We start from the raw sequence: 15,522 nt of genomic DNA, 5'->3' as shown, positions 1-15,522 counted from the left end.
AAAGGAAGAAGTAGAAAAACAAAATACAGGAGCTGCTGTAAAGGGAGCAACTGTTGCGGCGCCATCTTGAAGTCAAAACACCAACAAAAAAAACAAAATACGTAAAAGAATATGACAACACAAAATACACAGAGTCATTCAATCTTGAGCACTTTCTGCACCTTTTTTTGTCGTATAAAGTAGTTCTAGATGAAAGAGGAGAGAATCCTTTTCACCAGTGGATCAGGGACGTCATGTTGAAATGTGCACGTCTGCTACAAGACAAATGTTGAAAGAAAACATGAAGCTGTTTGTATGCATGTATGATTATTATTATTATTATGATGATGATTATTATTGAATGAGATCAATGATTCCTAAAAAATGCATTTAGGCAATTAGGTTTACGGTAGACAGCATAAATACATTATAATATTACCACATGGACGTGATGAAAGAATACTTTATTATCTAAGAAGCGTCGTAATGAGATGCGCAAATACGACAAAAAGGGAGTCAAAAGAAGTGGCGCACGACTGTATTTTATTTCACCATATATTACCATCTTTCTCATTTTTATTAAAGACACAGAGTATATACAAGTTTATACAACAACTATCTCTGCAACCACCCCCCCCCAAAAAAAAAAATCGGTTTTGCTTATTGCAATAATACCCAACCAGTACGCACCATTAAATGTGTCCCAGAAAATGATCAAATTATGCTGAATTGCTCTGAAAATGATTGATTATTTGTGCACCTTCATCTATGCCTGTTATTAAAATCATATCAGGTGTAAAACTGACCTTTTACACCGATGCAGATAAACTCACAGTGGACAACATGGACGCCCAGGCTAATAGCAAGCGTCTCGCTCGTCCGATATCGGGATTTGGAAGGTCAAGGTGAGCTCCTATCGATTTGTCTTTTCGACAGCCTTGGAAACCCGTCGCAATTAGCGGAGGTTGACGCCATATGTCTATAAAATGGCGGATGCTAGTTATTTGTTGTTGTTGTTAATATTGGGCTGGAGGACACCTTTTGAAGTAACTTTAATAGTTTGGGAACATTCTTAGAATATTGCAATTGGCCCGACGTGAGTGCAGTTTGTACCGTGAAGGACAATAAAAAAAAATTGTGATTAAAAATAAAAATGTTTACATTCAAATGAGACTTTAAGGACAACTGAAAATAAACCAAGCGCTTTTTCCGAAACGTCTGCGCGCCAGCAAAGTCGTTTAATTTGGGCCCAATTAGACTCGAGGAGGACAGAAGCCCGACGACGACAACGGCGGCGGTGTGGATCTGTCGCTATAGCAACAGAGCTGATGGGCTGTCAGCGCCAACACTTAGGAGTGGTTGAGGGAGGATGATGAAAACAACACGGGCAAAAAACATGAGCGGAGAAGAAGAAGAAGAAGAAGAACGAACGTGGTCATGAGTGCATGGTGAAGTATTCACGCGCTGCTTTTTCCCGCAATTAGCCGTGACTGTTTAGAGCCTCAAGCGAATAATCCAATCAGTCCTTTTCAGATATTTTTTTTCAAGTGAAGCACCGTGATTAGTTTCTGGATCCAGTGTACAAAGTAAAAAAAACACTCATCATTGACAGCTACTGTGTCGCACAATTTTCAGCGATTCCATTTCCAGGTTCTCTCAAGGAGCATCTTCCGTTAAGTTGCTACATACGATGCGTTAACCTGACCAAATCCCCTGATTTTAGAAAATGAGTACAGCTACATTGATGAACGACCTGATATGATGTTGTTTTTAAACACCAAATACGTCTACAACATGGAGTCCTTCATAAAAAAAAAACATTTTGTGCTTTAGTATTGGACAAATCCAACCACACACACACACAGGGATAAAAAAAAACATATTAAAACAGCACCGCTCTACCCACCCTTGAGGATTTACACACTGCGAGAATCAAGTCAAGAATGTGGAAAATCCCACTGGACCCTCCGCACCCTGCCCACCACCTTTTCCAGCGACTCCGATCCATGCACCATTAACTCTCGAAACAGTAAAAACCCTGCCAACCAACTCATCGCAACAGCATCCTGTGAGAATCATTGTAGTTCCAGCTCTGTAGTCTGTACTTGAACCACTGTCTGCTCGATACTTTGCACACATTGTCTCATAGTTCCTGAGAGCTACCACTTTCATTCAGGAATTCCATTAGATTAACCTTTCTTAGTGTCCTCCATACTTATTTTGTCATGTCTTTTTTAGGATGATACTAGTGCAGCGTGTTCTACAAGAGACATATTCTACATATTTGGCCATTAAAGATGATTCTGATTCTGATATTCTTATAGCTAGCATATCCGTGCTCATTAAGTGTTCCAGTAAATGGAGCTTAGCAGTCCGACAGCTTCAACGGATTTACTGGACTGGATGAGTCATTAAATGGCAAGGTATCCATCCGCTCTAGTGTCTTGATTGCACATTAGCGAGACACTGGGCCCTGTACGCACTGCTACATGGAGTGACCGTTAGATGATCCTGAGCGGGGGGTAATGGAGTTTGCCAGAGTGATCTTGAGCGTCTGGAGTGATACGGGAAGAGTAAACTGGCGTCTCAGAAGCTGTGCTGTAAAGTGGCAAGTGATGGGGAAGTCATTACCATGTAGTGTTTCTTGCTACGCAATCGTTAGCTTGGCATGTCATGCCAAGGAGCAAAGTCTGCGGAAGATCTCTTAGTCGTTCTAAAAACCTAAAAGAGGAATCTTCCCAGTGTGATCTAAGGGTTTCCCTTCAACCGCCTTTTCTGGTGGACGTTACATCTCGAAAGAACTTTGCGACGACCGCGTGGCTACACGCAGATTTCAATGGCGGTGGCCATCACCATTTGGCTTTTGTTCTTGTCGCGTCCCGGAGGCTGCTGCTGTCCGGCTTCTTCTCGATGGTCGGACAGAACGCTTCGTTTGAGGGGAGCCGGACGAAGGCAGGAAGTTCCGGGAGGCGTGGAAGGCTCCGGTTGTCTGTGGGGGGTACGTGATGAAGAAGAGGAGGAAGGAGTGGAGGAAGATGAAGCGCAGTTACCGGTGCAGACTCCAGAGTTGGAGCGTTCGCCTCGCTTGGCGCGATATGACGCTCTACGCCTGAGCTCGCTTATGAGGTCGTATTTGACGAAGCAGAAGATGTCCTTGACCCCGCAACGTTTTTCCGGCTCGGCGGCGAGCAGCCTCTGGAACATCCGCAGGGCGTCGTCGCTGAATCGGCGCCACTGGGACGGATATGTTCCCGCGGGGCATCCAGCTTTCTGCCAGCGCCGAAACTCCTCGTAGAAGGCGTCGGTGAGCAACGCCGCCTCCCACGGGAAGTTACCCGTGAGCATGCAGAAGACCAGAACTCCGAAAGCCCACACGTCCAGGCTAGTGGTGACCAGAAAGCCTTCGGTACGGCTAGCCCGGCACACCTCCGGAGCCGTGTAGGGAATGGTGCCGCTCACCCTTTTTACGCGGCAGCCCACCCGGCGGGTCATGCCGAAGTCGGCTAGCTTGATGCGCCGACACTCCCGATCGAACAGTAGCACATTTTCTGGCTTGACATCCCTGTGCACCAAGCTTTTACTATGCATGAAATCGAGGGCCAGGCCTAGTTGCTGCATGCAGCGTTTGACCATTTCTTCTGGCAGGCCAACCTGAGAGAAAGACAAAAACGGGAAGAAATAGTGAGAAAAAAACACAACGCAAGCGTACAGAAATACGTCTGGATAGGCTCTCAATCACCTCATTAGCATGACTAAGCCCATGTGGTAACGATCTAAGAAGTCTGTTGTAAGCACGGTCTATGTCCGACACCTTCAAAGAAGTACAGATGACGCCTGAAGAAACCTTTTCCTCGAGCGTACAGAAATGCAAGATAGCACGAACACAAGAGCGAGCATATAATCAATGTACCACAGGCCAGGTGAAGCTAACGTCTCTCGTCTTGTTTTGCGTCACAATTGCATTTTTTAATAAGAAAATCAAGCGGAAAAGGTTGGGAAGTCAAATCGGAGCTACTCTCACACCCGAAAAAATGGCTCGTTCCCCTGGAGAGCTTGTTAAAAGTGCTGCGACTGAACACAATTGGAGCAGCTCTGTCAGAGTGAAGACGATGATCGGCGGAGACGCGCACGATGGCGCTACCTGCGGGGGAATGATGTCAAAGAGGTCCCCGGCGGGAGCGTATTCTTGTCCAAATACGTAGCTGTCCTCCGTCTCGAAGATCACGTCCAAGACTTTGATGATGAACGGGCTTGAGCTCAGCGAGCCTGTTAGACTGTACTCGCGTAGGAAACTCTTCAGCTTGGTCTTGTTTTTGGTCACGAATTTCAGCGCCATTTTAGTGCCTGAAAAGATCAGATGGAAAGTGTGTTACATGCAGGGACAAACGCAATGGCAAATGACCTCACCTTGACTCCTGCGGGCCACCAAGTCCACTTTGCCGTACGTGCCCTTGCCGAGTTCGCGAATCTGCTCAAATTGTTTACTGACGTCTGCGGCAGAAAGCGTGGTGATGGCTAACGCTTGCATGTCCTCCACAGGGACTCCACCGGCGGCCATTTTGGATGTCGGGGAGCTCCCGCCGCTCGCCGCCCGTCCCTTTCCGGTTGGGGAAAGAGGCAGGTTGGCCTTGACGCCGGACGGCAGGCTGATGGAAAGGAAAATGCTACTTTGAGTTAGCATGTCATTTTTTTTGTCTTTTTGTCTTATCTAGGCATCAGAAACTCCGGTCCTGTTTTTCAATCATTTCAATAAACCCACACATTTATTTGCTACCATCGCTCTGCATGTTGTCCATTCCATATCCCAAAGGGAGGACTCAATCATTGACGTTTTAGCAGACTCTCGTTAGCTTGAAATCAATTTCGGTGTATGGTCAAAAAGGGGTGGGGGTGTGTGTGTTAGTACACACATCACACATCACTTTGTGGAGCTTTCCGATGCGGCCAGCGAGAATGACTGACCTCGCAGCACTTACTGGCATGCGGCGGTGGGAAAATCAATAAGGGGCAGGTAGAAGGGCCAATAAACAAAGACAAATGGCGGACAGTTTGGAGGTATATTCCCGTAAAATAGGCCATGTGCCTTCCGGGGAAAACAAAATATCGTCACTTGTTGCTTGGGTTTTGTTGCAGTGGTTTTAATGGAGTGACTCGTCTTCCCCACAACGATGGCGGAGTTAGAATTACGCAGATTAATCCTCTCGTTTACATCCAGCTAAGAATGTGAAACTGGCTTTACCGCGTTTCCCACAACGGACTACGAGTTTGGAGAAATCATTTTATCTCATTCACTGTCAGAAATATGTAAAAATGTGTGCATTCCACTGTCAGGGTTTTTGTCATTTACACTCAAATTCGAGGACCCATCAGAAAAAAATAGTTAATTCCTAAATATATGAGTCTGGAGTTATATGAGCTTGAAATGAGGGCGGCTGTCCAAAATACAATACAATATTGGTTTATATAGCGCTTTAACAACAGCTGAAGCTGGAATAAAGCGCTAACATGGCAAAAAAGGAAATGTTGCCCGCTCGCGCAAAGGAAAAAACTGCCAGAGATCTGGCCAGCACTTTATCGGCACACCTAGCAAGAAAAACAAATACCCGAACAAATTTACAAATTGGGAATAATTTTTTAATACGCTTTTTTCCAACACAAAAAGTAAAGCATCCATTTCAAATGCCGAAGATGCAACATTGACGGTGATGCGCCCCCGCCCCGCCTTTCATTTGCAACAAATGTAGTTTATTATTCAGCAAGTTGTCTCGAAGGTGGGTCAGGGGAATCAGAGTCAGCAGCTTTGTACTGTTTATCGCTTTTATAGCGCAGTCCTTGTCCCTCTTGTCTGTTCCTGGAAATAAACAAGAGACTCAGGGTAGGGGAGGGGTGGTAAATAGATTTCACCTCCGTCTCCCTCTTCACACTAATGGAAAACTTGTTTTGGGTGCGATGAGTCATCACCGGGGATAACCGAGCTCCCGTATTATTTTCTCATCTCCTGTTCCCCATTTGAACGAGTTCCATTTAACGATTAGGAAAACACAAAGTTGACTCGAATCACTGTAGAAATTACCGCCTCCAAAAGCGTGACTGTGCAATTTATCCATCTGTCACAAACTGACAATGATGGTGACCCAAAATGGAGGGGCGTAATTACAACCAAACACAGACGACAGAACCAATCCAGAATCATTAACCACTGCAATTAGACCACGACATGCCTGACTATCAACATCAATCCAACTCATCGTGACAATTACTGCGTATCCCATGCAAAATTAGTTAAGTGGTGAAAGTTTAATTCAAAAATCTTTTTTTCCGCATTTCTCGGTCCTATCAAAGCAGGGGATGGACACAAGGACCTATCAGAGCAGAGGTTTGGGGCCGCGACCTTTGTCCATTAGGGATATACGGCCAGGGTATACCAGCACAATTTTAGTTCGCTGACGAAGCTCTTCGGATGATAAATAGAATGTCCAACACCTTCAATGAAGTACAGATGATGGCTGAAGAAACCTTTTTCTTCTGGACTTATATTCATCGCCTTCTCAAAATTGATGAAAAATGGGTTTTCGATTTCTATAAGCCCCCCTTGTACCCCACCATCCGAATCCAGTCTCTTCCACAAGGGAATTTTGATGTGAGTAATTGCATTTTGCATGTGTTTAATTGGGGGATTCCGATGAGAGAGATGAGCATCCCCCCCTTTGTGCTACATGCTTTGATGTTGACTACATGGCGGAGGGGGTGGTGACGGGGGCTAGGGGGTTCAAAAGAGAGCTGCAGAAATTGGGTCTTGGGAAGGGAGGGGGGGCTATGGGGATGTAGAGGGGAGCTGGTTGACTAATGAAGAAGCAGTTTCAGCATCCACATCGAGGCAAACTAAGAGTCCCGTCTGTAATGGGATTGACGAGAATAATAGTGCATCCCTCATCCACTTTGACTGTCTCATTACCAGGCATTTGACTAAATTGCGTGATGTACGAGCATGTGTATACAACAGCGAGCAGACACAAAAAAGCATCCGGCTGCCTGGAAACAACAAAAAAAAGTCAGAAAAAAAAAACAACGTGAGGAGAATGGAGCTGAATAAATGGCGCTTAAGAAAAACCGCTCATACAAGTAGACCGAAAGCTTGAGTGATGTATTGAGTGACAAGGCTCGTAATGTCATTATACTAGACAGCTGTTTCCTCCCAGATGGAAGTGGCAGCAGGTTGGATGACAAAAAAAGGTGTTTCTTCTATGGACACAAGATGTTTTTTCAGACTTGGGAGGAAACGGTACACTTTTCATGGGATTCCCTCCAAAGAGCCAATATTGGGAGTTGATGAAGTGGGACGGCGTTGGTAAAATGATGCAGTTGGAGTGACAAAATGTATTAATTTCTAACTGATTTCTGTTTCTCTATATTTCACTATAATTTTGTTTTCGTCACACTTCTTTCATCCTTGCCATCTATTCCATAAGATACACGGATCTCCAATTATAGATAAAATAACTATTGGAACCTCTGAAATAAAATGGCGAACAAATGTTAGTAATGAAATGCATAACTATAATTGTTTTTGCCTCTTATCATTAGCATACGCGATTTTAGAACAATGAATGTTATAAACAATGCCTTCACCTGCTTGGGACTTGTCTCTCTCCTCCATGGTCTTGCATTTTCTGCACGGCACGGAACCTCTGGAGACTGGAAGTGGTAAATTAAAAACTATAAATAAACAAAAGAAAATCCAGTGCAGGTCGCTCAATAAAAAATGGAAGCTTTGGATGGCAGATGACTTGATAAAAAGTGCCGATGTGCTCCCTTCAATTGACTCTCACGCTGTTCCTTGAAAGGTTCGAGACAACTCATCTGGAGGGGGATGCGGTGATGGTATCACGCTTGGATCTGCGGTGTGCGAGCTGGGATCATCTCTCCTTTAGCGGAAGCCTCAAGGGTTGTCCTAGGTGGGGGTTGTTTATCTTTCGCTCCTCCAGTAGTACCGCATGACCCACTTCAGTCCCAGTCATTCACAAACAGAGAACCCAGAACAAGCCTGTGCATTCAGAGCAGATGATTACGTTCCACTTCCAGGTCTTGTGTCCCGCAGGTGAGAAAAAGAGGCGCTTGTGCAGGGACTAGGGATGGTTTTTGTGGCTCAGATGTTGCTCCAGTGCTGGTTCCCACTACACTGCTCTCTTCATTGTCTGCCATCTGCGCTGTTCACATGCCCAGGGTCCTAGTGCCTCTTTCTCATATTACACCAGGACAACACAGGTTCTCATCGGTGCAGCGTTTTTTTTAAATGAGGGGGCTCTCATAAGGCTTGGTCTAGGAGTGTGACATCTTCCTCCGTTGTGCAATGAATTAATATAAATTCACGACGATCATAGTCCACACAGTCCAATTCTTTATCCTCTGTATCGAATGGATAATATTAGTGCTGCACTGATGAGCTGACAAAGAAGTTGAGACGTCTCAATGAAGGGTGGAACAGTCTGTCGGTCTGATATCCACCAGAGATGGCCAACGCAGGAACATCAGAAGGCGGAGCGCATTGTCAATCAATGTCAATCATGTAGATCTTTTCAAAGTACAATATTATTGAGCGCTGTAATACCCAATAACCACTGAATGGAGTTGTGGTGACAATTTTTTTCAGCGCAATCCATGAGTATAGAATCAGTGTAATCATGATAATAATCATAATAACACATTTCATCTTAAGCGCCTTTCAAAACTCTCACTCCTGCTATTGTCGTTTGAGTGATTTGAGCACTCAAAAGGAACATGCTGCTCCCTTCTTGCATAATTCAACAGCTTGAGCACTTCACGCCATGTCTTTGCCAACTGTCCTTATTAGGCAATTAATTCACAGCACTGGCACATTCCCCTTAACTGTACACGATGAACAATAACACTCCTGCCAGCACTTGTTTGTTAAGATGAGACGGCTTGGACATGATAAGAATGACCTAGAAAAGCCATTAGCTATCCTAAGTAGGTGGGTGGCTGCACAGTGGCTGGTTGAGATGTTTTTTTTCTTTTAATTGTAACTAGGCTAGCACAGAAAAAACGCTGCTATTAATCATAGTGAAGGTCATGTATTCATTCTGACAGCAAGAAGCACGGCAAAGGGGGATAAGACACCTTCAAATTATTAACAGATGTAACCATCTGCTCTGCTTCGGCCACTCTGTCTTTCATCTCCAGACTCACGGCCTAGATTTCCATTTGTGTGTGTGTGTGTGTGTGTGTGTGTGTGTCGCCTCAAATTTCCACCTGGCCTGGTTTCTTTTTTGTTCCCAAATCTTTTTTTCCCTGAAATTGCTTCCTGTGTCCTTGCTGCCCTATAAATGTCAGTGGAGTGACAAAAGCTCATGTTCAAATGGCTTCATTACAAAAAAAGTTTCTAGTTTAACAATTTGAGGTTGCTAGGTTGTCTTAGAAAGTGACGTATACTATGTGCCATATTTCAAACTGAAAAATAATAGCACAATGAAATCTACTCAGGGTAGTGACAGAAAGCATTCTAATTTTAAGCACGGGTATCCTTCAAATACTTATAACCAAATCAAACGCAAGAAAATAAACTTAAATACTGTAATGTACAGGCAGTGTTTAGAGAAAGAAAAGTTGGGAAATACTTGTGTGAATGTTAAGTCAATAATTTTCAGGAGGAAAAGCTGTTCAATTTATGCACAGGAACCATAGTCATTCAGTGCATTTGTTTATATTTGTTTCATTAAAAGCATAACGCTTTTCTTTATTAATTATTATTATTATTATTATTATTATTATTATTATTATTATTATTATTATTATTATTATTATTATTAGTAGTAGTAGTAGTAGTAGTAGTCGTAGTAGTAGTCGTAGTAGTAGTAGTAGTAGTAGTAGTATTGGTATTACCATTAGTATTATTAGTAATAGTAGTCGTCGTAGACAGTAGAAGCAGATGTAGTAGTGAATTATTATTATTATTATTATTATTATTATTATTATTATTATTATTATTATTATCATCCGGGAACCATACTACCTTTCCCAGAATGCAATGAGCTCTGTGACGTCCTTAGTAAGCGACCCATACCTCATTCTGTTCGTCTTAGCTTACCCCCACGAAACGTTTTATTTAGCATAGGTTTATAAACAATGAGCAAGTATGTCTTGCCTGTCTCTGTCTTTGGAACCGTTATTGGGTGTGCTGTCTTAGTGAAGTGAGTAGCTTTTGAATCAGCACTTTTTAATAAGCTACTATACATTATATCGTCCCATGTTTACTGAAGACAAGACAAGCTCAATTGAAGTTATGCTACATGTTAGCATGTAGGTCAATGTGTCATATCTCAGGTCATGTTGTCTATCTATTTCTGAGGCATTTCATTCCCAAATGCAACATCAGTATAGTTTCCCTGGGTGTTGTGGGATAATTGTACGTGTGTGTGTTTCCTCAGTCTACCTGAAATATTGATTTGATTCACTTTCACAGGAACCACGTTACTGGGGGTCGGTGTCCTAGCAGAGCCAAACTCAATGGGAAGACAGTTGTGATAACAGGGGCCAACACAGGGATCGGGAAAGAGGCGGCACGGGGACTGGCCCAGAGAGGTATGTATATATGATGATATATAACTCAATAATGCAATCCTCCACTAAAAAAATGAGCGTTTACAGAATATTTGACTGCTTTCCCTTACTTTTCTTCGTGATTAGGTGGTCGGATCATTATGGGATGTCGAGACATGGAAAAGTGCGAGGCAGCTGCCAAAGAAATCCGAGGTAACACCTTAAATCCTCATGTTTATGCCTGCCACCTTGACTTAGCCTCCATGAAATCCATACGGGAGTTTGCCCAGAGGATCAAAGAAAGTAAGTTTGTGAAGAAAAACATGTTACAGCTCTGTGTTGTATGAGAAGGTAATTAATTGCTGAAAAGGATATTTCCTTGCAGAGGAACATCGGGTGGATGTGCTCATAAACAATGCGGGGGTCATGAGATGTCCTGCGTGGAAAACAGAGGATGGCTTTGACATGCAGTTTGGAGTGAACCACCTTGGTATAAGCGTGTGTGATTGTTGTAAATATGCCTCAAGGCGGCCTGATCTTTCTTTACATTCAGTTGAAAGGAAAAAAAAATGACAAAGGTTTTCTTCTGTCTCCTAGGTCACTTCTTATTGACCAATCTCCTGCTGGATCGGTTAAAAGAATCCGCCCCCAGCAGGGTGATCAACTTGACCTCTCTCGCCCACATTGTTGGCAAAATGGACTTTGAGGACCTGAATTGGGAGAGCAAAAAGTTTGATACAAAGCAAGCGTACTGTCAGAGCAAGCTGGCCAACGTTCTCTTCACCAGAGAGCTAGCCAAACGTTTACAAGGCAAGTTGAGTGTACAGATGTTATATATTTTTTTATTTAGATACCTACAGAGCGAGCCAAAAATCAGAATGCACTTCTCTCAAGGAAGTTTTTGTTCCACCATGTAATTTTAACAGCGTTTTTTGTTGTGTATGACAGGCACAGGCGTGACAGTAAATGCTGTTCACCCCGGCGTTGTTTCCACAGAGCTTGGCAGGCACACTAGTTTGCACCAGTCCCAATTCTCCACCACCGTGCTCAGTGAGTACAGTGGAATTATTCCTGTAAAATGAGAAAGCATGTTACATTTCACATGAATCCTTAATCCATCAAGATATTGTTAGTAAAAAAAGATATTAAGATTAACCCCAATATAGCTCACATTTAACTCATTCACAGCAATTCACGAATGTATTTGGGAATGAAAAATATGACATAGAACGCCATTACGCTCTCTCGACAGGTCCCCTTTTCTCCCTGCTGGTGAAAAACCCCGACCTGGGAGCTCAACCCAGCATCTACCTGGCCGTGGCCGAAGAAATGGAGGGGGTAACGGGGCGCTACTATGATGTGTTGACAGAAAAGGAGCCAGCTCCCCAGGCTATGGATGAAGAGGCTGCTGGCAGGCTGTGGGAGATTAGCAGCAAGCTGGTAGGTCTGAAGGAGGACCAAAGACAGTCCAGAAATTCCTGTCAAGCAAACCTGCCCGCTCTAAGTCAACAGACACATGGACAAAACCCAGGACCAGTTCTTGGAGCTGTGAGGTCGTAGCACGTCTGTTCGGCTGCCTCGGCCTGGCAGCGTCGAGGGACAGGGTTCAGTGGAAACGGATTTAAGTAAATATATTTTGGCTGCATGCCTTTATGCTCCTATGATTCCTTTGAGCAAATTTCTCTTATAAATTAAATCAAACAAACTAGTGAGTCATGTACAAAATGCCGACAGTGTTGGAATTAAATTATCAGTGGTGCTTGCAAATCCGCAGCTTTGGCAATGTGTTTGTCTCCAAAGTCTTCACAAGAGATATTAACGTTATTGTTTAATGTTTAGTGATATTCCGGGGCAGTTTTTTGGGGAATATGAAACTTTATTTTCTTCGCATTGCAATTTATGGTACGAGTATTCTTTTTTTTCCTCATGAAAATGTCAATTTTATAAATTAATATGCCATACAGTAGTATTGAGATGCTCGTGGAAGCAAGATTTAATTGGGGGGGGTAAAAACGCCCCGTGACTACCCCCTCGTTCATACCTTGAGAATTTTGAAAGGCGCTTATAAATTACAATTATTATTATTATTATTGTGATGCTCCCGATTCCGTTGCGTCAAGCAACATCGCCGCCTGGCGGTCATTTTTATGTAAACACCGGATATTTTTTGAGCCAAGTGGTTAATAAAATGTTCACGTCAAATATATTAACCTCGTTACTTAGAAAATGACTCAATCATAGAAAAAAATGCTAACGAATACATTTGAATTGCCACGAACATTTGAAACAGCTCTGAAAAAAAAACATCATTTCCCAGCATGCACCGCAGACAGCCGTCTGAGTCCAATGTACCAAACAAGTCATCTAACTTCGCCCGTGAACGACGCGTACAAAAGCCGCTTTAGCAGAGTAAAATCGATTATTTTTTTCGGGAAATTTGTGCTTTCCAAGTTCTTTATTTATCGCCCTGGGCCATTTGTTCTAAAGGTAACGAAAACGCAGGCTAAAGTTAGCTACATGACTTTCATTGCAAATGCACAGCATCAAATGCGATTTTGCAGCACATTATCATTTACGTATGTACAAAAATGCATCTGTGCTATGTTTTTTTTTCGTATTTCATGACTAGGATGGCAGAGCCACAGCGAGTTTGTGATCTGCTACCTGAAGACATTGCTTCAGATGACTGCCTGACTTCATACACTCACATCTACTGTCCAGATTTACTCAAGTAAGGCACTGCAGTGACCACTTTTCTAAATACTAAAAGTTTGACATGGTAATTAGGACGTTTATATATTTTTAGGGATCAGGTTGCATTTATAACTGGTGGTGGATCAGGAATTGGACTACGGATAGCAGAAATCTTCATGAGGTGAGGGAAGTCATAGGCATCTTCTGTAGAATCTATATAATCATATGACGTTAATATTTTATTTTGAAATGCCAAAATAAGCGGACTAATATGGAATATTCTCATTGCAATTTGAATAAAGAAACATAAGTAACAATACAGTGGTGTTATACTACCCACTGTGTATTTATTTGTCTCTTCTTTCAGGCATGGCTGTGACACAGTGATTGCCAGCAGGAACAAAGACAAGCTGACTGAGGTATTCGTTTTCTTGTGATTATCTTTGCCACGTTGTAAGGCTTGGACAATGAGCATTTATTTGGTGTCTCCTCCAGGCGGCGAAGAAGCTATCTGCCGTTTCGGGACGACGCTGCCTCCCGTTATGCTTGGATGTGAGGCAGCCTGAGAGCATTTCAGCGGCTGTGGATGAGACCCTCAAAGAAATGGGACGCATCGACATCCTTGTTAATAGTAAGGCAACGAAAAAAAAAACAACAAAAGTCAGTCTTGATCAATTATTCAATACCATCCATGGAAATAATGTGAAAAATAAAAATTTGCAGGCCAGGAAACAAAGATCAAGTGTGACATATTTTAGGCTTAATCATCAACTTTTGTTTTATCTTTTCATGCCAAGGGCCCTTGAGTCCATCGCACAAGATTGTGTCACATTCTCGATGAACGGTCATCAGCGCTTCCTTAATTCAACACAAAATAAGATTCGGTGTCTCCTGACAGATGCTGCTGGCAACTTCTTGTGTCCTGCTGCCGCACTTTCTTTCAACGCCTTTAAGACCGTTATGGAGATAGACACAATGGGAACGTTCAACACCAGCAAAGTTGTCTATGAGAAGTGGTTCAAGGTACAGAAATTGTCCACAAGAGGGCAATAAATGTTTAGAATCCTATCGGTCAGTACAAGGGCTGAACAATTTATTATTCAGTATTTAAATTACAATTTATATTGCATCCAACTAAAATTGCATTATTTTTTGACACACTAATTTTGTGTATTTTTATTTATTTTTTCTTATTTTTCAGGATCACGGAGGTAACATAGTCAACATCTCTGCAACACTTGGATACAAGGGACAAGCTCTCCAGGTGCACGCTGGATCTGCCAAGGCTGCAAATGGTAAGATTGTTTTTTTTTTATAATTGACAGTTTGAAGAATCAGAATCATCTTCCGTTTTTTTGTACTCCTATTCCTAGATGCCATGACCAAGCATTTGGCTGTCGAGTGGGGACCTAGTGGTGTCAGAGTGAATGCGGTGGCCCCTGGACCTATCTCTGGCACAGAGGGATTCCGCAGACTGGGTAAAAATAATCCAATAAAAGTGTGTCTTTGTTAAAATAATAAAGGTGGAAAACACTTTCTTTTTTCTCAAAGGTGGTCCGAGAGAGGAGGCCGGTGGTCTGTTCCAGTCCATTCCTTTGCAGCGATCAGGCAACAAGACCGAGATGGCCCACTGCACACTTTTCTTAGCAAGCCGGGCCTCGTCCTACGTGACCGGCGCCATCCTGGTGGCGGACGGCGGATCTTGGCTGACCTCAGCTAACGACGCTTCCAAGCTGATGGGTATAGCCTCCTCTAAATCCGCTAAACTCTGAGCAGGGGTTCCCCTGTTTTCCTCATGTACCAGGTGATATATACTTTGTCATGGAATGGAAAAACAATTACCGTTTTTTTCCGATGTATTAGGTGCATTATAACTGCTGGGAGACTAATGTGCTCACATGTTTTTTTTTTTTTTCAACAAATTGCCTCACTGTCAGACAGAAAATAATATATATTTATTTTCATTTTTTTTTCAGGTTATTGGTCATCTGAAAAGAGACACAAATAAAAACGAGCAATACAGTAACTCTGATGCATTATTATTGTTGCTAATGTAAACGTGCTAAATATACCGTCACATTCCGCTGGCACATTCGAGCAAAATAAATGCAAAACAGAACTATACATTTGAAAAGGTTATAAACTCAATATTCGGAAACTGTTTGTAATAATAATATTCAAATGACTGCGGAGTTTTGTACGCTTGCGCGAAACGCCAACACGTGTCTGCGGTGACAGGAGGAGGAGGAGGTAAAGGAGGAGAGTGATGACGAGGAGGAAGAAGATGCGGAG

General features: G+C 42.9%; 3 protein-coding genes across 5 annotated transcripts; 2 read left to right on the top strand and 1 right to left on the bottom strand.

Annotated features, from left to right (window-relative positions):
* Positions 1-501: 501 nt before the first annotated feature.
* On the bottom strand, positions 502-8,141 carry sbk1 (SH3 domain binding kinase 1). The gene is made up of 4 exons (XM_089016257.1): positions 7,609-8,141; positions 4,387-4,625; positions 4,121-4,323; positions 502-3,630 (listed from the first exon to the last, which is right to left on the bottom strand). Exons 1-4 carry the CDS (start codon positions 7,644-7,646, stop codon positions 2,800-2,802), a joined length of 1,311 nt encoding a protein of 436 aa, XP_088872383.1. The 5' UTR covers positions 7,647-8,141; the 3' UTR covers positions 502-2,799.
* A 1,908-nt stretch (positions 8,142-10,049) lies between these two features.
* Positions 10,050-12,537, top strand: LOC148887509 (retinol dehydrogenase 13-like). Of its 2 annotated transcripts, XM_089016258.1 has the most exons (8): positions 10,050-10,187; positions 10,460-10,578; positions 10,684-10,839; positions 10,922-11,047; positions 11,134-11,346; positions 11,485-11,586; positions 11,789-11,976; positions 12,042-12,537. In XM_089016258.1, exons 1-8 carry the CDS (start codon positions 10,123-10,125, stop codon positions 12,159-12,161), a joined length of 1,089 nt encoding a protein of 362 aa, XP_088872384.1. In that variant the 5' UTR covers positions 10,050-10,122; the 3' UTR covers positions 12,162-12,537. The 2 variants fall into 2 exon arrangements, with proteins under 2 accessions (XP_088872384.1, XP_088872385.1); XM_089016259.1 differs by having other exon boundaries at positions 10,922-11,026; positions 11,789-12,537.
* Positions 12,538-12,865: 328 nt separating this feature from the next.
* On the top strand, positions 12,866-15,367 carry decr2 (2,4-dienoyl CoA reductase 2, peroxisomal). 2 transcript variants are annotated; one of them, XM_089016261.1, is made up of 10 exons: positions 12,866-13,023; positions 13,166-13,267; positions 13,343-13,411; positions 13,598-13,649; positions 13,726-13,861; positions 14,129-14,253; positions 14,432-14,525; positions 14,604-14,708; positions 14,782-14,970; positions 15,207-15,367. In XM_089016261.1, the coding sequence occupies exons 2-10, from the start codon at positions 13,167-13,169 to the stop codon at positions 15,236-15,238; spliced, it is 903 nt and encodes a 300-aa protein (XP_088872387.1). In that variant the 5' UTR covers positions 12,866-13,023; position 13,166; the 3' UTR covers positions 15,239-15,367. The 2 variants fall into 2 exon arrangements, with proteins under 2 accessions (XP_088872387.1, XP_088872386.1); XM_089016260.1 differs by having other exon boundaries at positions 14,782-15,034; positions 15,207-15,297.
* The last annotated feature ends 155 nt before the right edge of the window (positions 15,368-15,522 follow it).

The sequence above is a fragment of the Hippocampus bargibanti genome, linkage group LG15 (genome assembly GCF_051943395.1).
Source record: "Hippocampus bargibanti isolate YZ-2025 linkage group LG15, ASM5194339v1, whole genome shotgun sequence".
Taxonomy (NCBI): domain Eukaryota; kingdom Metazoa; phylum Chordata; class Actinopteri; order Syngnathiformes; family Syngnathidae; genus Hippocampus; species Hippocampus bargibanti.
This window is presented reverse-complemented; position numbering and strand designations above follow the sequence as displayed.

Excerpts from the sequence above, each read along its gene's own strand:
- decr2 (XM_089016261.1), top strand. The coding sequence starts at position 13,167 with ATGGCAGAGCCACAGCGAGTTTGTGATCTGCTACCTGAAGACATTGCT. Across the intron at positions 13,268-13,342 it reads TACTGTCCAGATTTACTCAA|GGATCAGGTTGCATTTATAA; the intron begins GTAAGGCACTGC and ends ATATATTTTTAG. Across the intron at positions 14,254-14,431 it reads TCTATGAGAAGTGGTTCAAG|GATCACGGAGGTAACATAGT; the intron begins GTACAGAAATTG and ends CTTATTTTTCAG.
- LOC148887509 (XM_089016258.1), top strand. The coding sequence starts at position 10,123 with ATGAGCAAGTATGTCTTGCCTGTCTCTGTCTTTGGAACCGTTATTGGG. Across the intron at positions 11,347-11,484 it reads GCTAGCCAAACGTTTACAAG|GCACAGGCGTGACAGTAAAT; the intron begins GCAAGTTGAGTG and ends TGTGTATGACAG. Across the intron at positions 11,977-12,041 it reads GGGAGATTAGCAGCAAGCTG|TCAACAGACACATGGACAAA; the intron begins GTAGGTCTGAAG and ends GCCCGCTCTAAG.
- sbk1 (XM_089016257.1), bottom strand. The coding sequence starts at position 7,646 with ATGCAAGACCATGGAGGAGAGAGACAAGTCCCAAGCAG. Across the intron at positions 4,626-7,608 it reads GAGAGACAAGTCCCAAGCAG|CCTGCCGTCCGGCGTCAAGG; the intron begins GTGAAGGCATTG and ends CCTTTCCATCAG. Across the intron at positions 3,631-4,120 it reads TTGACATCATTCCCCCGCAG|GTTGGCCTGCCAGAAGAAAT; the intron begins GTAGCGCCATCG and ends TCTTTCTCTCAG.